Source organism: Micropterus dolomieu, linkage group LG22 (genome assembly GCF_021292245.1).
Source record: "Micropterus dolomieu isolate WLL.071019.BEF.003 ecotype Adirondacks linkage group LG22, ASM2129224v1, whole genome shotgun sequence".
NCBI lineage: Eukaryota > Metazoa > Chordata > Actinopteri > Centrarchiformes > Centrarchidae > Micropterus > Micropterus dolomieu.
Genome location: NC_060171.1, coordinates 20,632,899 through 20,653,459, shown reverse-complemented (window position 1 = coordinate 20,653,459; position 20,561 = coordinate 20,632,899). Strand labels below are relative to the sequence as shown.

Here is a 20,561-nt window from a genome sequence, read left to right as displayed (position 1 = left end):
GGAAATTTTTGGATTACCAGCTCCTGTATGAGTGGTATCTAGTTTTCCTCATACATTCTCTTTCTGTCCTCGGGCTCAGATTAGAAGAAAAATAAATTTAAATTCTCAGAAAATTTATTTTACATAAAGATTGTAACACTGTTGTTAATGTGGATTTGTTATGTTTGAGGTAAAGATGTTTTGAATGTAACAAGGGGTAATACAGTTGGTTTTGGGAGTGTGGAGCTACTTTTTAAGAAGATCAGCAGCTGAATAATAATCGAGAAAAGCGAGTAATGATTAGTTTAGTAAAAAAGCAGATATATAATACATAAAGTAATTTCAGAGTAACGCGAGCAGCATCAGCAGCACCACTGTGCACAGGGTGGTGAGGCGCTGCTGGCCGGCTGCGCCTCCTTCATAATGTATAGAGAGGACAAAGGCTGCACGGGTGGATTTCAGCTTCAACTTTGAAAGAGCCGTAACCCAAACCTGTCCTATCCCACTCTGACGGATTCACATCAGCTGAAAGGATGATGCCTCTTTTTCCACCTGCAATCTGTCTAATAATCACCGACAGCAGGCAAATGAGCCCTGGAGGGACCTTTGGGTGCCCGTATATAACGAGGAGCAGAGGAGGCCTGGGCTCGGAGAAACTTTTGGTTCCGTGCAGGGACGGGACAGAGCGAACCTTCAGGCCTGGGTGCAGCAGGGTGCCACACCCGGTTGATGCTGGTAGGTCTGCTGTCTGGTGGCAAACATCAAGGCTTTTATTAATATGTAGCACGTAAAATGTTGAGTGAGCAGGGTATATTTAAGCTAATAGTTAGAGTTTACCAATTTCTGCGTCTGACATATCCTAAATCTGGTTTATATTGCGTTTACAGCATTGTGAGGGCAGTCTGCTTTATTTCAGACTTGGATGGCTGGGGTAGCATTACATTAACTTTAATTACTTTATTTTCGTGTGACAATAATCCTGATTTTGTACCAAACTTAATTGGGCAGCACTAAATTACAGGGGGCTTTCCAGAGTCTCTTAACATTGCCACCGCAGTGCGCGTCCTGCGCGTAAAAGGCGCAGAGGAAACGTGCTGTAGGCCTGCCTATAGAAGAATTAGAAGGAGTGGGAGGAGGGCGGCATGGATTACTATTCAGCCAGTGGGTTAAGATGCTTACCAACTAATTACCTGTCCACTAAAATCCCCTGCCATACAGCCCAAACAAGCAGGGAGCCGCGGGGGACGGAGAGCTGGGGATATGGAGAGTAAACTGACAGTGTGGACTAGTTCATCCAGCTGAAGACCACCGCTAGACTATTTTCTCGTCTTTGATACGATTAAATGACTGTCATGTTTTGAAGTTTTTCTACTGCTGGATGCTTCTACAGGCTCAACAAAGAAGCTACTTCTTGTCTTTTTATAACTAAAGTTGTTTGTGTGCATTGAGGATGTTGGATCATCATTAGAAGGTAAGAATTTGTCCCATTCTGAGTATCTAAAAACAAATCCACAGGCCTCAGTAATGTTTTTGATGCTTTCGATTTCTATGAAAGAGCTTCAAAGTGCTCCAAGCTTCATAATGTAAAGAATTCAAAATTTCAAAGGAAGAGGTGATTACACAAGGTGCAGTGGATTTATCCTCTACTGCAGCCTTGACTATAATAGGAAATTACTTTATTGAAGGAGATAAGTAACATTGTTCTACTGGTGAACTATCAATAATGTGTCACATGTACTTATAGTTCCATGTTAGTCATTAATTATCATCACAGACAAAGAAACAAATGAAAAAGCATGAAAAGCAACTAAAACATGCAACTACACAGCAGCAACTTCAGGAGATTTCTGTCTATGCCCTCTCTCTCTCTCTCTCTCTCTCTCTCTCTCTCTCAAGCTTTTTACACTATTGATCTCTCCCGGAAACGGGAAGATGAGCCCTGCTTTGGGACCCATTTGGAGCATCTCAAAAAACACTTAGCGCATCATTCCCTACAGCCAGAATCAATCTGAGCAGCAGACCTGCTCCTCCACCAGGATCAGGAGGGATCTCATGGAGGCCAACTACAGTCCCAAAAATACTAAAGCCAACAATAATCCTATGATAACCTTTAGGAGAATATAAATATACACTAAACATACAATATTCTAAAAGAAATGGGGAGTAAGCACAGCGGTCTGTCCCAGTAGCAGATTGCAGATTGCAGATTACTCCACATCCTGTGTGGTGGGCAGAGCAGAGATGAGGGAAGGGCGCCATCGATTCTGATACAGTCTGCATATTTCCACTCTGCACAGGACTGTAAAGGCAGGACATCCCAAACTTCAGCAGAAGTTTAACATGCAGACATAAGCGTTGAACTTTAATGTGGGCCCACACTTATATCTCCTCCTGTTCTGTGTATGGCACTGGTAGAATTCACTGTCACAGCACACAATCAGTGAATTACCATAGGGCCATAAACAGAGTAGAGACAGAACCACACTGCCTGTGCCTGTGTCCAGCAGACAGCTCTTCTCTTCACATCTTCTTTGCCCATTTTGGCACTAGCACATTTTTGCTTTGTTTCTCGTTGCTTGAGCAATCATGTGTAGTGCCAATATGGGACAAGACAGACACTCAGCTGTTCGTAAATATTCTGGTATCACCTGCTTTTTTCCCTATCTTTTGTGAGAGAGAAACTCATAGACAGGAGGAGCAGGGAGGGAGGTTGAGGCTGAACTATGGATCTGATCGACTGCGCCAGCCCTCTCAGATATCACTGGTTGCCATGGAGGCTCATGCTCTATCTCTGAGACGCTGTCCCGTGTAACCTGAACCCTACTCGTCGCACAGATCTGGTGGCCATGACGGGTGCACTCTCCCACAGTGTTTGGCAATGGTAGAACTCACTCTGGTGGGCTGGAAGGATCCGGTGGTTCTAGACTTGCCAACAACTGACTGAGAGCTTTTACCTGCCCTCCACCGTCCCAGGACTCATCACAGGAAGAGGACTGTTTTATGTTTAGGAATGTGCTTTAGACAGGTCAATTGCCATGCTATTCACCAGTGCAGGCCTGGGTGTTACAACAGTTGTTTACATGGGTGGCAGGTTGAGGGTGAGGGAGTGGTTGTGGGGTGTGTGAGTGGCTGCAGGCAGAGCAGTGAGGGGTTCAAATTTGACCATCCCCCCCTGAGCGTTCTTGCAGTCTCAGAACACAATAGAAACTCTGCAGGAGGAATAACCAGAAAAGAATCTAAATACAGAAAGTCCAGTAAGTGTGCTGGTTAGGAAAACACCCCACAGATTATAAATCCTCTTTGTCCTGCCTCTCTCCTCCCTTAGATGTATGTCCCCTCGAGGTCGTCTTTGGTCACCCTTAGCTGATTGTGACATCAAACCGTGAGTGTAATCTTCAACCTCAAACACTGAAGGTATGAACCAAAGAAGACTTTAAACCACTGGGGCATAACCCATAAATATATACACAGGCCATTAAGCACCAGTCAATAAATCAGTTGTGTTCATGTGTTTGGCTGTGAAACCTGCAACTGCACGCCTGTAGGTGTAAATCCCAAGTGTTTGTGTTAGCAGCAGCAGCTAGCTCAGCTTAGGGTGCAACCTGATCCTACTCACTCAGTCACGAAGGGCACTGCCGAGGTTTATCATAAGTGATGTTCGTGCTGCGTTAAAACATTAAACCCTACTATGCGTCGTAATAAACTCCTGTTATTTGTGCTACATCAGCATTTGTCAAACCTACGGTACTTTACAGGCCCTTAAGCTTCCTTTGAGGGCACTAAGATTAAGTCCTCAGTGTTGTTTCTGGGAATTTGTAGGATTTTAACAACCCGCAGGAGGTAAAATGTGTGGAAAATATATAAAATTCAGGAAAAGGAAAAAATACCTCAGTATTTCTAAAATGTTGGCTGAGGCCCTGGAACTGTACTAGCCCAGGTTTCTTAAGATGCACTAACTAAAACTTGAACCTTTTGTCTCTTGATGTAATGTAGCCTTTAAAATTGTATCTTGGATTCAAGCATTTCACTTATTCAAGTATGATAGCTGAACACTGTATGTGAGTAGTGTAACGGTGTGGATTTTGGGGAGCTTCAGGGAGAATATTAGGAGCCTTATGTTTTAAGTTGTTAAAGTATGAAAATAAAGAGAGAAGTTGTGGCCAGGAAGACACACATTTTCCACACATTTTACCTTCATACAAAATTGACAAACTTCACTTTTAAAACCTTCCCTTCAATTCCAGGAATTGATTATGTGGAGAAATTTCAAAATCAAGTTTCAGGCATAAATTTGTAAGAATTTAAGTATTTTGACTGCACAAATGGTCAGAATCTTTAAAAAACATCAACATGTGAAGTTTCTGTGTAACTGTAGAAGAAGACTGAAAGGAGGGACAATGGAGGAGAGATGGAGAAAAAGACGAGAAAAATCTGTGTTCATTATTTTAGTATGTTAACATAAATTAGCTGCAAGTATCACAAAAGGCAGAACATTGAAGACAAAACACATACATCACTGGTAGTACAGCTACAGCTGATACAGGTTCATTGTGTTTCGGTATGAACTGTGAGAGGCCATTACGGCCGACTGCAGAGGATGTGAGGTTAAGTGGTGCCAGTGGACGCAAAGAGAGGAAGGAGGGAGGCCGACACACTGACAGCTGGTACGAGTGATTAGACCGTGTAGTGATGCAGAGAAGGCATCAAAGCTCTTTAGGGAGAATCCCTAACAGGAGTAGGCAAGGACACGCACGCACTCATACACAAACACACACACACACACTGAATCCTGATACACAACTTCCTGGTTGCTAAAACTGATCCAACAGTGTATAGGCTGTACAGGCCATCTGTCCTTCTCAGATGCATCACCAACCAATGGATTATTAGCAGCTCTGCCCCAGGGCATGCACGCACACAGGCACAGACACACACACACACACACACACACACAAACACACACACACACACAACCCCCCTCTGACTATGGGCTACTGGTATTACAGGAGAATGAGTGGTGTCATTAGATTAGATTGTGTGTGGAGGTGAATGCATCTCCTCATTTCTTTTTTACACTAATGGCTGTTTAATTGCTATTGTCTCAACTGTTCCTTCATTTTTGTGCTTCTTGTCTGTTACATTAAAGGATTTCTACACTCATCTCACCGCATAGTGTCAATTTATTGAGCATTTTGAAGATTAGGTCAGAAAACAGAGAACACTTGAAAGATTGCCGCCTCCTCTGGACAACACGATGTTTAAACACTGATGATTTATTGGGGGATTGATTTATTCATTGTCAGTGAGGTATGAAAAGAGTCAGGCATTAGTGACTCACCTTTAGTCTGCTGCCCCAAAGAAACAGCGTGCAGTTCAATAAGGATCTTCAGGCCATGCTATGGCATACACACAAACACAGGGAGAATCTGGATTACAGTAATCCAGGGACAGGGTATTTTTAGGACTTCACGATCAGAGAAAGACAGGATGCAACAATCGAGAAAAAGAGATAATGATTGGCATATGACCAGCTGGATCTTCTTGGAACAGAGTTAATTACTTAGTGTCTAGCAGGAACCAAAACTAATTCTGACCACTAATTCAGCAAGTACAGCTACTGGAATTATCAGAGGTGAAAATAAAATTCTGCCCCAAAGCTAACTGAGACTAAGTAAAAGGAAATTTTGTTGTTCTGAGTGTTTTTCAATATAAAAAACATGTCAAAAACGTATCAGCTTTAGCCTTTACTGTAGGCTTTAACCTTGTGGACACAATACTCCTGTTTTGTTGTTGTGTATGGTGGTGAAGATGGAGAGAAAAGGTCAGAATAAAAACTGACACCAGATCACCTGATTGTGCTGAGTTCCTGTTCTCTGGGTCTGAAGAGAGTAAACAAAGGCAGAGAGAAATATTAAGTAGCGGAGGGATGACTGTGGGAGTGTACAGACTCCACAAATCACATTTAAAATTCAATAACTGTAGACACATACCACGTAGTCTAATGAAGCTCTCTCTATAGATAAACTAATTGCTTTTTAACAATACAATATTGGTTAAATACATCTTTATCCCAAGGTATATTTTGTTTCTAACACAATAGTCACAGTAGAGAGGCAGAGCACACTTTTGATGCAAGAACGAGGCCTCTGGAGCAAAATGACCGGTGCAGAAATAAACTAATGTATTGAATGAATTTCAATATCTGATAAAAACCCTCTGAACATATGTTTTCTGAGCCAATTAGACATTTTTCTGTCAACAAACAACAGTGCAATGAGTACCAGTACAATGCTGGATATGACATTTAACCAGCATATTTTGAATATTGTATGATAATATTACTTGATAATATGCATTTATCGCCCATTTTCTAAACTGGACTGAAAAAATGCAGTCCGTCATACTTGTAAAATTAAAGAAAATGTGGTGCAAAGGTGGTGACAGTTTGCCCTGTCAATTTTGGATGTCATCTGCCATTGGATCCTGGATTTAGCTTTTCTTTTGTTGTGTCCAGCAAATCAAGTAAGTAAGTAAAGTTTATTTTATATAGCACCTTTCACAGAACAAAGTCAGAAAGTGCTTTACAAGAAATAAGACCATCAGAAAGGAAAAATAGTAAAGAAACAACAATAAAACAAAAACAACAACATAGTAAAATAATAATAAATAATGCTCAAACAGTAAAACATAGGAAACATCCTAAAAAAAACATTTAATCATCATTCATCAATAATTTATAATAGTCATATAATCAATTATGCCCATTACAAGTATCACTCAATCACCCCATAGTGGGGAAGGCTCTGCAGCCTTTGTAGAACAGCTGAGCGAGCAGGCCCAGCTGGTCAGCCATTAGTCATTGTTTGTCAGTCAACAATTTAGTACTTTAGAGGTAATTTAGCACTCTTCAAACTGTTCTTTTTTTCTATAGTTCAGAAGTACAAGTCCAAATGCTGTCCTATTTCTGTAATATTACAATTATGAGACGGAGACGGAGGGATAAGTCGTTCTTTTTATTATATTTGATTTGTGCTTAATTACAACAATGAGCTTTTAGAGCATTAAGTCAATGAAAATGTTCACTTTTGTCATTCCTTCATGTTGACGGTCCATCATTGACTCAACAATGCATCAGATTTCAAACACCAACAACACTGTCCCAACACCAGTTCACCATCTAGGATTTGTACATCAACTAGCAATGAGCTGATTGTCAAGTATATCTTTTCAAATGTTTAATAGAGTGTTGGTACGTGGTCAGAGGCTTCATTTAAGATTCAAATTAAGTTTAGTTAAAAGTAATAATAATAGATTTAAATCAGGGTAATAGGGCATGAGACATTAAACTATTTTAAATGTACAAATGTCAAAGACAAGACAGTTGATCACTTGAGATGTCAACTTATAGTCTACATGTGGTCTGTTAAATATATGTTACTGACTCCAATTAATAAATGGAATGGTTATTATTTCAAGGAGAGTAAATAAATTTTGGAGTCCTCATCCACTATCTCTCCACAATATTGACTAAGATTCAGACTGTAGAGGGCGTCAGCCGTCTATCTGCAGGACTGTGAGGGTTTTTCCAAAATAACATCCACAACAGCACATCTGAAGAGCTTCTGTCTCTCAGCTTTATGTCCAGAGGGTTAATACCTATTTGAAAAATAATTTCTGTTAAATACAAAAAGAAACATGAGTGTGTTGTTTGTGTAAAGTGTACTTGTCCTCACCTGTAGTAGTTGGGTTTGAAGGGCCCATGTTTGCTGATGCCCAGGTACTTGACCTGTTCATCAGTCAGCTCTGTGAGGTGAGCATCAAATGTCGGCAGGTGAAGGCTGGCCACAAACTCATCTAAAATTATGAACATACATGGTTTTATCATTTCTGAATATAAAGATTTAAAAATCACAAAATTATTTCAGATATTTAAGCTGAGGACTTGCCCATCTTCTTTGGCAGCAGGTAGACATCCTGTTTGTATCGTCCCTCTGGAGCGCTGTACAGCTCTATGAGGGCCAATGCCTGACATACAAAGGTGAAAGTCTCTGTTAACAAAACTAAAGCCGAGTGACTACAAAGCTACAGATGCTTCCTCTGTAAAAGAAAGTAGAAAATCATTTTAAAAGGTATGTTTCAATAAGTAAATAACATAAAACACATCATACCTGAGTTGTAGCTGTGATGGAGAGAACAAATGAAGGCACTGTGGAGCAGCTCAGATTCAGCAAACGGCCCTGAGATAAAATAAAATTTAAACAAACTCTCAAAAAAAATGAAATGACATACTGTAATGTAAGCAGCCACTGATAATAACCTAAAGACTTCTGTGAAGTTTATTAAATAAACTCCAATAACTATGTAGAATAGTCCTCAAGTATCCCTCTCTCTCTCTTCTGCTGCACACCTGATCCAATTAAGAGCTACAGACTTTAACAAATATCAGGTAAATCTGTTCTTGCTGCTAAAACTCATCAGCTTCATTTTTCAGCTAGGATCAGATGTGCCTGAGAAGAGCTGTAGGATGGCACTGGAAACACTGCTATGAAACAGTTTTCAAAGCTCAGTTCTGATCTGACAAAAATAAAGCAAGCTGAGCCCTTGTTATTTCTAGACAGGTGCGTGTGTATATCTAGTTACAGGCAGGCATGACTTTAACCTCATAAGTTTCGTCAGCTTTATAATTCAAACCTGTGCAGTAGGTTTGGAGTGAAAACACAACTTTAAAAACACAAAGTATGTGTAAACACTGTTATTGGAAGGTGTTGCAGTATGCTGCCTTTAATTCCTCTTCATAAGATCCAACTTCTGTCATGAGAAGTCATAAAAATCTAATTTCACACATTTACTTATTTCTAGAGGAAGTTGTTTCAGTATAAGCAAGCCTAATACGATCAACAATTCACATATTGCAAATTAGCTGATCTCTTAAGCAGGCAAGCATTGTTTACTTGATACACTTTGTGCATATGAAGAAACTGAAGTGCACAGCACATGGCAACATGATGACCCTTGAGGGCAAATGAGACTAAAGATCAAGAACAAATGCAGACTTGCAGAACATTTGCACTTAAGTTAACCAGCCACACTTTCCTAAGAAAATTAATTATTTTCCTCCCAAGATTATATTTAAGTCAGAGAACGTAAAAGTTCTGCTGGTCTGAACTGCAGCACATGTTCTGTTCCAGTTTAGCCAGTGCATCCTAACTTCATCTTTTTGGCTAAAGCTTGCTGCAGAGAGATACTGAGGTATCCTAAGCCATTTTCCAGCCAATTCAACATGTACACTTTCCTTCTTATTTAGACATTTCTCTTGCACTTTAACCATCTCTGTTTCTTTGGCTTGAGCATTTCAACATAAGATGCATGCATGAATGGGATTGTACTCTAATGTGTCCGTAAGACGTCAGTTAAGGCTAACCGTCTAGCCAGTTTGTTAAACACTGATAACGGAAAATGTCAAGCTCCCTGTAACGTTAACGTCATTTTAATAAACTAGGAGAGTAACAAGCAGCATGGTAAGTACCGCAATGTAGAAAAGGTCATCCTCTCTCAGTTTTTACAAAAAGATATTCTGTTGGTTCTGTATGGTTAATGCTGGTTAACATTAACCATAGGGGTGTCACTTTCTGCCTGTCGGCTATATTGAAGTTTAGCACTCTGTGAGTTTTTGGTCAGTTAGGTATCTGTTATATAGTCTGTTAGGTTTTGGTTTTCAATCCTGTCTGTCTGTGGTTATGTATCCAGTCTTGGTGTGTGTTTGCGTTTAGATTTGGTCCTGTCTGTTTATGTCTTGTGGAGTTGGTCGATGTTGTTCTGTCTTCTGCTTGTTCTGTGTGGTGGTTCTGGTCTGATCTGTTCTGTCATATCTGTGTCTGCCTTAGTTCTTGTTCAGTTCTGTTCCTGTCTCATGTATTAGTTTCTGTACCATCATGCTGGAGTTCTGTCTGTTTGCTAGGTGCCAATTTATGTTCTCTGCTAGTTTCTTTAAATTATCTAATTTTGATCATTCTGCTTTAGTCTCTGTGTAGCCTTGTTATTATCTTATTATTTTATTCATTCGCATGTTTAAGTTTACTTAGTACCGTCTTGTCTCTTATCTTAGTTCCTAGTCCTGTGCCTTAGTTCATGTTTTAGTGTTTACTTCTGGTCTGTGTACTTCTGTGTTGTTTTGCCCATGTCTGCTCTGAGTTCTGTTTAATCCCAGCTTCGGTCTGTTTTCCCTGTTGGTTGTAGTTATTGGTGATCTGTCTGCTTGTGTCTGTATTAGTTTGTCATTCATATATGTTTAGTGTCCAGTAACTTGTGTTGTCTGTTCCCACACAGTAATCTGCCTGCCTGTCAGTCTCTCTGTTTTCCCCTGCTGTCTCTCTGCCTGCCTGCCTGTCTTGTTAGTCCTGATCCCTGTCATCTGTGTTGCTCCCGTCCTGCTTAGTTCCTTTGTATAATGTTTGGTGTTCCTGTTCATTCCCTGTCTGTTCATTGTAGCGTGTAGATGCTCTGTCTCATGTAGAGTGTAGCGTATAGTGTATAATGCTCTGTCCTGTGATGTCCTCTGTCTGCCCGTTTTCCCCCGCCAGTTCTTGGTTTTCCAGTTGGATTATTTGTTCGTTGGGATTCGTTTATTTACTTTGAATACCCTGGACTCAGCCACTCTGTTTGTAAGTGTGCTCGCCTTTTGTTTAATTAAATCTTTGAACTTTACCTGCTGCGTTTGGGTCCACCAACCTTTGCAACCACACATTCGTGACAAGGGGAAGCTTCAAGCTATGTGAGATAAGACTGGATATCAAACGAAAGGATATCAAACTTATCAAACTTAATCATTTAAATCAATATTTCATGTCAGGTGATTTGTGTATTTTGTAAGTGACTGTAATAAACAGGATAATGTGCAGGGAGCCTCTTCAGGGTGATCAAGACCCTAATTCAGAGCACACTGTGGGGCTATATTTCACAATAAATAGGTTTCTGAACATTATGCTGGTGTATAACAATAATAAATAGTATCATCACCTCAGCCAGTAGGACAATTCTCTTGCCTTCAGGCCAGATTATATGGTCCACCTGAGGCCTCACACGCTCCCACCTCAGCTCTGTAGTGCGAAGACTCGCCTAAGAAGCACAAGTCCATATAATTTACACACACATACAGTACACGTATACAGGTTTATATACACACACATAAAAAACATGCATAAAGACACACACAGTCTACGTTAATACCATGTCTATCTCAGTGCTGGCATGTCCCATGTTGCAGACTATGCAGCCATTCTTCATTCTGTCCAGATGTTCCCTCCCCACCACGTTTTTATTGCCTGCACAGAAAGAGATAGAAAAGCTAACTGGAACTATATTGATAGTCTTCATAAGAGCTAATTCTACTTAGCAGGGGACAGCAGTTACCTGTGCAGGTGATGACCATGTCTACCTGTCTGACCACTTCACTGAGTTTAATCACTCTGAAGCCATCCATGCTGAGAAGAGGACAGAAGGGGTCACAATGTTTAGCTACAGTGTACCACGGAAAGAGTGAAATACACTCTGTGCTGAAATGCATCATACCAAGCCTGAAGTGCACAAATGGGATCCACTTCTGTGACGTATATGACAGCACCCAACGCTTTCATGGCGGCGCAGCAACCTTTGCCAACCTACAAGGAAAGAGGCAAGAGGTTGGTAGAGTTGCTTAAATGTAATAATTCTTTAATATGTGCAGTAGCGCTGGAAACATGATTTTGTTTTTACTGACCTCACCATATCCGCACACCACCACCTGTTTTCCTCCAAACATGACTTGAGTGGTTCGCTTCAACCTGAAAGAAGAGCTCAACACAGTCAGGCTGTTGCTCTGTACTGTACCAGTGGATTTTGCCCATTTACAACATGATTCATTACCCGTCCAGTATGGACTCCTTGCAGCAGTAAAGGTTGTCAAATTTCTGCTTGGTCACAGAGTCGTTAACGTTCATGGCTGGGACGCACAGCCTGCCTGCTTTTGACAGCTGGTACAACCTGAAACGCAGGCAGAGACACGGGAGTGAGCTGGAGAATTACTTTGTAAACTTGTAGGAACATCATTTAAGTGTGTGTGGGTGTGTGTCTGTGAAACCAACCGATAGATGCCTGTGACGCTTTCCTCCACGATGCCTTTCAGCTTTTTGAACACGCTCGGATACTTCTTATAGATCCAGTGGGTCAGGTCTCCTCCGTCGTCCAAAATCTGACCGGGGGGGGTGTTGGAGATATTGGTTGTAGTTCAGCTCAGATCAAAGCACCAAAAAGATGTCTTCCACATTTAATGACTATTTTACTCAGAAATTCACATATATTAAAATGAACAATATCTGTCATCAGATTTGGAAAGAAACAATTGAATTAAACACCTTAAAAAACGGAAAAAATGGAGAAAAGTGTGACCGCATTTGTGTAATAATTAGACTAAATACATGTTTGTAGTAATGTCACAAGAATGTCTGATATAGAAAAATATTTGGTTTTGTACACTACACTAAGTTTCCATAAGAATATTTTCATGAATTGTTAAGCACCACTGGTCAAATGCTAACAAACTACAGTTTCAGATTTTGGCCCATCAGTCTCAAAATTAATCCTGAGTACTTTCTGTTCTTTGCTTTCAGGTCACGTGCCTATGTCCAGAACATCTCAGTAACAGATCACAGTACCATGTTGGGCTGCCAGGTCTCAGCACCGATGCATCGGTCAATGCACCACCAGAATTCGTGCTCTGATTCTCCTCTCCACGCAAACACTGAGGTGCCTAAGAAAAAGAGCAGGTGAAATAATTTAGAGAGAAATTAAGCAGGCACAAAAGCCAGATGAGTCTGGTTCTGACGGTTGTACCTCCTTCAGCCAGAGCAGCAGCCACCGCGTTCTGAGTGGAGAAGATGTTACAGGCTGCCCAGCGACACTGAGCCCCCAACACAGAAAGGGTCTCAATCAACACCTGCAAGAGTCAACAAAACACATGTAAACCTTCAGTTAGTCTTTTTAAACTTCATTATAATTCTCTTATTTCTAATGCAGAATAAATAAAAACTCCCCTTTCTCCTCAGACACTCTGATAAGACCATATTTGTTGAACTCACCGCTGTCTGTGCAGTGATGTGTGTGCAGCCCACCACTTTAGCTCCAGCCAGAGGTTTCTCCCCACCGGCTCTTTTCCTAAGGAACATCAGTGCTGGCATTTCTAAATATCACAATCAGTAGACAAGTGACACTGAAGTTGTAAACAGACATCATGAAGGCGCATATTTATTTATTCATGGTTTAATATTCTAATTTTATCTCTTCTTCTTGTGTGTTACTTTACTTTTCTGTCAAGTCTTCTTGGATGGGCGCTATCTAAATGATATTTTATTTTGTCATGATCACTCAGGAAGACGAAAACAGTGGTTTGACGACTCTTTGACTTTACCTTGCTGCGCTATTTCTATTTCTCTGCGTCCAAACTCAGCCTGTGTGATGTTCTTGACACAGAAGTCAGACAGGCCGTTGGACGTCTTCTGAAGCTTGTCTCTGGGAGAAGACTCATCCTCTGAGCTGTCACTGCACACTGCAACACGGAAATTAGGCATTTTATATAAAAACAATCAGCTAATGTCATGTCGTGGTTTAAAGTTGGCTTTGGTTTTCCAGCCTTAATTGCTGTTTCTACTACAGTGTTTGGAATCAGACTCTAGCTAGGTGAGTCTTTTCTCTGAGCCTTTGAAGTCTGTATAGACTCTGGCAGTGATTGACACGTATGAGAAAGGCTTACAGAGCCGAGTAGGACCAAATTAAAGAGACTTAATTCTTCAGTGGACTTTTCCTTTTAATTAAGGTTTTAGCTGAAGGAGAAAACGCCAAGGCTAATCCTCGGGGGTCTGTAGTTCTCATGCTGCTGGGGTCAGAACCAGCTCAGTTTATATATCAAAGACATGTGATCAGACTTAGGAGCGTATGTGTGTTTGTTTTCATGTTTCCATACCAGAACTGTAGCTATCTGTGGACGACTGTGAGATGGAACGAGACAGAGTGCGACGAACAGCCTTGGTGGGACGTTTGTTGAATTCTTGCTTCTGGTCAGTGAACTGTATTTGCTGTGGAGCCAAGAAATAGACACAGACAGACAAAATGAACAGAGAGTCAGAGAGAGAAAAGTACCAAGTATGTCACTTGTTGCTTCACTGCATGTCACAAGCATAAAGTCTCAGACCTGATGTAGCCATATTAGCCAAAATTGCACCCTTCACCGCTGATTTTCGTGTAAACTACCATCTGTCTGCTCACAACCTGTCACAATCACAGATCTCCTTCTCTTCTTCTGATTCTGCATCTGTTGCTGCCTCACCATCCAGTGTGGCTGTTTGAAGGCTGGGCTGCTGCCACAGGAATCCCATTTGTCCATGTCCGTTACCTGGCTGTCCGCCTGAATCTGCAAACTCAACTAAAGTGCTTATTCCCTCCTACTACAATATCCTGCTTTTATTATGCTTTTGTTCTTTTTCTTGTGCATGTATACACCCCCAAGCTGACCCCACCTCCAGATAATAAAGCATTGACTGTTTGGAGCTATAGAGCTGCAAGTTTGATGGGATAGTTTAGTTAGACAGGATTAGCATATAACCCTAATCCTATTCTGCAGGTATATTATACTCATGCATATACACACAGTGCTGGATCAAATAAGGGCATTTAGTTAAAGGGGCACTCCACCTGTTTACTCACTGGGAGCACTACCCAGTCAGTGAAAGTAATGTCTTGGAGGAACTTTGTCAAGAGAAAATAACCCTGGTGATGTCATGGTGATGTCATCGGGGTTATCTCGGCTTGGGCTCAATATTATATTGCTGCAGTACTGGAAGCTGCAGTTTCAGGACCCCCGCAATCCTGGGACCGCAATTTTAGGACCATAGTTTTTAGCGCCATCTAGGGGATTGGTGGTGGTAATGCACAGCAACACAAAGGAGGTTACCCTGTCTGCTAGCAGGTTGGCTGGCAGTATCAAAGAAAACAAGGGTCCTACAAATGCAGTCCTAGGATTGCGGTCCTGAAATTGCAGCCTCCGGTACTGCAGCTACATACTGCTCTTTGGGCTTGGAGACTACAGATTTTTAACACAAAGCTTTAGTTATAAAGTGGATGTGGACTTTGAAAGATTTACCAGCTAGGATAACAAAAGATACATTCTGGGAAAGGAAGCATCCAGTTTTTTTGGAAACTTGTCTCAAGTGCAGATTTTTACCTTTTGTCCCCCAACACTTTGTCACAATGAGTCCTTCATCAGTTTTAAAGTAAGTCAAGTTCATTCGGTCATTTAGATTAGAGTGCACAGAAGAATCTAGGAAGACATTTTAGTACAAACAGATTCAAGATTACAAAATATGAAGTTCAGGGCTAAATGACATGGGACAAAATGTATAACAATAACAAGTTGAACTTGTTCCAACAAGGTTTTGCATTGTAAATTTACATTTGAATATTACAGTGTAATATAAGAATGACTTCAAGATAATAAAGAATGCTTGTATAATTTATAATAAATGTAAGTTTAATTTAAGTCTCCATATTCAAGTTCTCTGCTCATAACTAGTGACATTCATTACAATTGAATCGGGTCAAGTCATCACTATCATTAAGGATTAAGAGAGGCATCTGTCATGTCATGCTGCTAATCAAAACTCATATCCTCGTTAGGAGCAATTAAGGCTGAGATGGACATTTGAATTGAGGATCTCTGTGGGGGTTTCTCAGCACTCTGCTTTCCTCTGACTTTAATTTGATTTTTTTTTTTCATATTATATGTTGTATGACATCACAAAGGGGTGTGATCCCAGTCTTTGTCCCCTCATTTCCTGTCAGTTACATTTGGTATGCTATCTAAAAAGGCAACATATTAACAAGTTATGCGCTGCAATTTGTACTGTCTGTTGTCCCACTGTTCACAAAAAACTAAATCTGTTATCAGTCACCATTAAAACATATTTACAGCACCTCCACTTCATCACTTGTGTTTTTTTTATGTTTTTAACATATTTCACATAAATTGATTATATTTTCATCTTAATCCACCAGATTTAAAACACGCAGGAGCACAACAAGCTCCACTTTGATTGGCTGATAAAGGTTTCAAGTCAACTTCTTTTCAAGTAAAATCTAAATTGATCCACTTTGCTGACTTGGTACTTTAATATGAAAACAATGAATAAAAAGTTTAGACAGATCAATGAAAAATAATATTCCCACACCACGGAATTAAAATAAAACAAAATTCAAGCACTGGTGCCTGTTCAGATACATTTAACTATTTTTGTTCTAAGTAATGATAACTTGAAGACATAATATAGAACATGTGTAACGGCGGGCACTTACTCAAGCAGCTGCTTAATCTTTAACACAAAAGACATTAAGCTGTGAGTTGGACCATTGTGAAAGTTAACTTAATGATCACAAACCAAGTAGTAAAGTAGAATGAAAGCCAATCATTGTTTTACATTTAAGTGGTTGTGGGTTGTCAGTGGTGGAAAAGAGGCTTATGTGTAAAGGGGGAAATTTGCAGCATGAAAAAGACTTTTACTTAAAAAAAACTTTAAAAAAAAAGTTTCTTCTCTTCCCTTAGAATCAACACAACCCAAGAAAAACCAGTAGAGCAGTAGAGCAACAGAAAAATCACAAAGACTGTCACACTATTATCTTTAGATTGTCATTATTTGTGTCTAAGCAGCATTTTACTGTTGCTGTTGGTTGAGGTAGAGCTACAACTAGTTTTCCTTCCTTAATTATGGATTAATATGCTGATTATTTTCTCGAGTAATTGGTTTGACTGATTGTGAGTGACACTTTCGCAATATTTAGTTTCGAACATGTAGTCGAAACCTCAAAATAAATAAAAATTATTAAAGTAATTACAAGGAAAAGCAGAAAATCTTCACATTTGAGAAGCTGGAAACATTAGATGGTTTGACATTTTTACAAGAAAAATGGCACAATTGATCAAATTGGTTGCAATTAATTTTTTTGTTTGTATATTGTTAGGAAAGTAGTTTAATTTATAATAAAAAACATATGTCCTAAGCTCTTTGTATGTTTTGTTTGCAACAATCTTAGTGTGTATAGTATAGTAAGTATAATCGCTTCATATGTCATATAAACAGAACAATATTTCCCTCTTAAACTTAGAGCGTAGAGTAGAAATATGAAATAGAAGTACCTCAAACGTCTACTTAAGTAAAGTACTTGAGTAAGTGTAAATTCCACCACTGCTTCCACCAAATTGAACATGATGACCTGAGTCTCTGCCTTCCAAAAGAAAACTCAAAAATGTTTCCCATAAAGAGAGTAACAACGCTTCCAAAATAAAAGCAGTGATACCTTGATGCAGATGGACTGCACTGCCTCCTGGTCCTTGGCTTTAGCTATGTTCACTAGACTGTACACTTTCTTCATGCTGGCAGAGAGCTCCCTCAGTGACCACAGCAACTCTGCAGAGTTGCAGGCTGATGCTGCTGAACTGAACGCAGGGGCCCTTTATGCCACGCCCTCGCCCAACAGGCCCAGGTGAAAGGTGGAGAGAAGTAGGATGACAAGGGCGAACTAAGGCCATTGAAGGTAAAAATAAATAATTAAAAACATTACGGAGCCTTGGGAGGAAGGTAATATTTCGATAAAGTCGTACATTGAAGAGAAAAAAACAATTCTCTGAGAATAAAGCATCATACCTTTGCGAGAAAAACTCAAATTCTCTGAGATTAAAGTCACAAATTTACTAGAAAACAAACTTTTTTTCAGATGTGCTTGTTATTAAAGGCTCTTAAAATCAGATGTTAATAACAGCCATCACATATAAGCTCATTTCACCAACCAGTACTATGAGATACTTCCTTCTGTTCAAAGACCAAAAGTTTTAAAAAAGCTGCAGACATTTATAAATGACTAAAATGGGATACATATGCTTTCAAGTGGCTTTGTTGCAGTCCCGCACAAGTGCCTGACTGTCTGAAAGCTCCACCTCTTCTCACTGACCCTTGTCTTATAATGTCTGACTAATAAATGAGAAAACACTATTTTTCAGCATTATTTCTATGTAAATTTACCACTTTAATATTTTCTCAGACTATTACACCCCTCTCTGGCTCCATAATTATTACAATGGCCCTAATATGCTCTAGTAGAGAAGATAGAGAGAAGAAAGTGAGGTTTACAGATTTTTAAAAATCATTAAAAGTGAAGTGTGTGATATAAATATAAATGTAAAACACATTCATTTTCAGCGGCAGAGGGAATAAGCACTACCACTGAAAATAAATGGAGTAAGTTTACAATAAGAACTTGCATACTCTACAGAGATGAAGAGCAGAAAGACAGTGAGGAGAGAGAAGCTCAGCTAAGTGCACCCCTCTCCCAGGTTATACCTTAAATTATCTGTTATTATCTGTTTGTGAGAAAGACAAAGAGCGCAGCTACAGCGATTGAAGAACCAGCAGAGTGAAAAAACACAAGCTTTGTAGTTTCATTCAGGGACACAGATGGCAGCTTAGGTTTCTTCAAGTAAGTCACACAACAGAGCTGCACTTTACGTTATATTGTCATTGTTTTCTGGCCACTAAACGATTAAATCAAATCTGCAGTGTTATCATAAGTCTCCACCAATTTTACACATTCTGATCTGTTCACCTGTCATGGAAAAACAAAGCCTGTAAAAACTGTAGTGTTATGTCTTCTGTGACTCTGGGTCGTGTCTAGATTGTGAACCTGGATTGGCAAAACTCTCACACCTGGCTCTGCACGCTCTAGCAATGGCAAATATAAAATTATTTAAGGATGGCAAAGTGAAGTTATTAACCTGTTAAACATATTTTAACAATTTTTTGTAATAATGTCCACGTCTGAATTACTTTAAAGGACTAGACCTAGTATAAAGTCCATGCAGGGAGGAGGTTGTGGTGGATGAATGGATCAAACACAGGACTTTTACCCAGGAGGCCTCGGTTCATGTCCTTTGTGAAACCAAACGTAAATGTTAACTTGTTTTTAGACATAGATGACTTATTATTTTCATTACAAAACTGCTTGGTTAGGTTTAGGAAAGGATCATGATTTGGGTTAAAATAATAAGTCTTGGATGTGACTGTGTTTATGAAAGGCTCTGAAGGCACACGTCTCCCACGTGCACAGTGGGCACATTGATGCAACAACCATCTAGAAATGACAGTGACTCTGGAGGAGCTTTCTAAAGTCAGAGAAAAAAAACTGGTGATGTCATAATGACGTCATCATAGTAATCTCAGATTGAATTCTAACATATACAGTAACACTCACCAGACCTGTAAATATACTAATGTGTAAAATCAGAGTACTTCTCCTTTAACTGTGCCCTGTCTTTTCAAACATGATATGTGTGTGAGAGTGCTGGTCGAACATTCACAGAAACCTCACATTGTAACTAAAATCATTAACAGCCTAAGTATGTGCAGATTCACGCTTCCTGTGGAGTATGCTTACAGATGCACATAATGTCTTGATCAAACTCAGTCAAAGTCAGTCAGTATGTGCTTGCTCACCATGCCAGTCTTCAGAGCTTCAGTCACCAGCTCTCCCGTTTCAGCCTCTGAAGCGTTGCTGTCTCGACCCCGAGGTGTCCACCTGCTCTCAGCTGCCTTCAGAATCTGCAGCAGGTTAGGGCTGCATTTCACGGACTGATCAGTTGTGGTTTCCTCTCTGGTAGCAGAAGCACCCTCATCTGCCTCTCCATTCAGCACAGCTCCGTCCTCCATTTGTGGTTCAGGATATTCATCAGGTAGTGAACAGTCCTCCCAGGAGGTTTCTGTCTGGTCCTTCTCCTTCTCCATGGCTCTGTCGACAGCCAGTAATGAAGTGAATCAGATTCCTTCTCAAGTGATCTGACAGCAGACCAGGTGACGGCTACATGCCATACCATCATACCCTGCCCACATATGTTCGCTGTTTCCTCCTACAAGGCATCTGTTTACTCTAAACAGCAGTCCGTGCGTTACTATGACTAAATGAAGATAATTAGTGGTGGATCCTGTGTGTACATGGTAAACACTGATGTTAGCACTGCTTTTTTATCACAGAGGGAAACGTAACCTGGAAATGTTGGAATGTAGCTCACTTCTACCAAAGTGCCATGTCAACATGTGCACTCAAGTAGTCTTTTGTACTAAAAGGTTTGCGTTAAAAAGAAGCACTTATACTCAAGACCTCAGACATTTAGACTTGCAGAGCCACTTTTGTGTTGTCTTTGACAACATTGGCTGAAATCACACAACACAGAGACATGTGTGCAACGCAAACAGATGGTTGAATAACAAATTATGTGTTTACTTAGGGCCCAACCAGTATCAATAATGCCCCCACGCTGACTGACCGCTCACTTTACTTGTCCTTTGCCAGGCTGAAAGACGAGAGCGTGCCAAACATAATGGCTAAATATCACACTGATATCCAAATTTGTTAAATAGGCTAGTTTACTTATCAGATATGAAGTACATAATGTTAAGGTTTGAAGTTAAATGTGGTTTTATAAGGATATGGTAATAGTTAAAGGAAACGTTAAT

At 40.1% G+C, this 20,561-nt stretch overlaps 2 protein-coding genes across 4 annotated transcripts in view; one reads left to right on the top strand and one right to left on the bottom strand.

Moving 5' to 3' along the window:
- The window catches only part of LOC123961427 (zona pellucida sperm-binding protein 3-like), a gene marked incomplete in the record, with an annotated part of 791,580 nt that overhangs the window by 44,793 nt on the left and 726,226 nt on the right, over positions 1–20,561 (top strand).
- Positions 7,709–19,832, bottom strand: LOC123961426 (putative adenosylhomocysteinase 3). 3 transcript variants are annotated; one of them, XM_046036824.1, is made up of 16 exons: positions 19,545–19,832; positions 13,973–14,084; positions 13,421–13,558; positions 13,092–13,192; positions 12,847–12,949; positions 12,669–12,763; positions 12,099–12,205; positions 11,881–11,997; positions 11,735–11,798; positions 11,548–11,636; positions 11,389–11,459; positions 11,206–11,300; positions 10,996–11,094; positions 8,148–8,216; positions 7,926–8,004; positions 7,709–7,833 (listed from the first exon to the last, which is right to left on the bottom strand). In XM_046036824.1, the coding sequence occupies exons 1-16, from the start codon at positions 19,830–19,832 to the stop codon at positions 7,709–7,711; spliced, it is 1,752 nt and encodes a 583-aa protein (XP_045892780.1). The 3 variants fall into 3 exon arrangements, with proteins under 3 accessions (XP_045892780.1, XP_045892781.1, XP_045892782.1); XM_046036825.1 differs by lacking the exon at positions 19,545–19,832 and adding an exon at positions 17,356–17,430; XM_046036826.1 differs by lacking the exon at positions 19,545–19,832 and adding an exon at positions 17,410–17,430.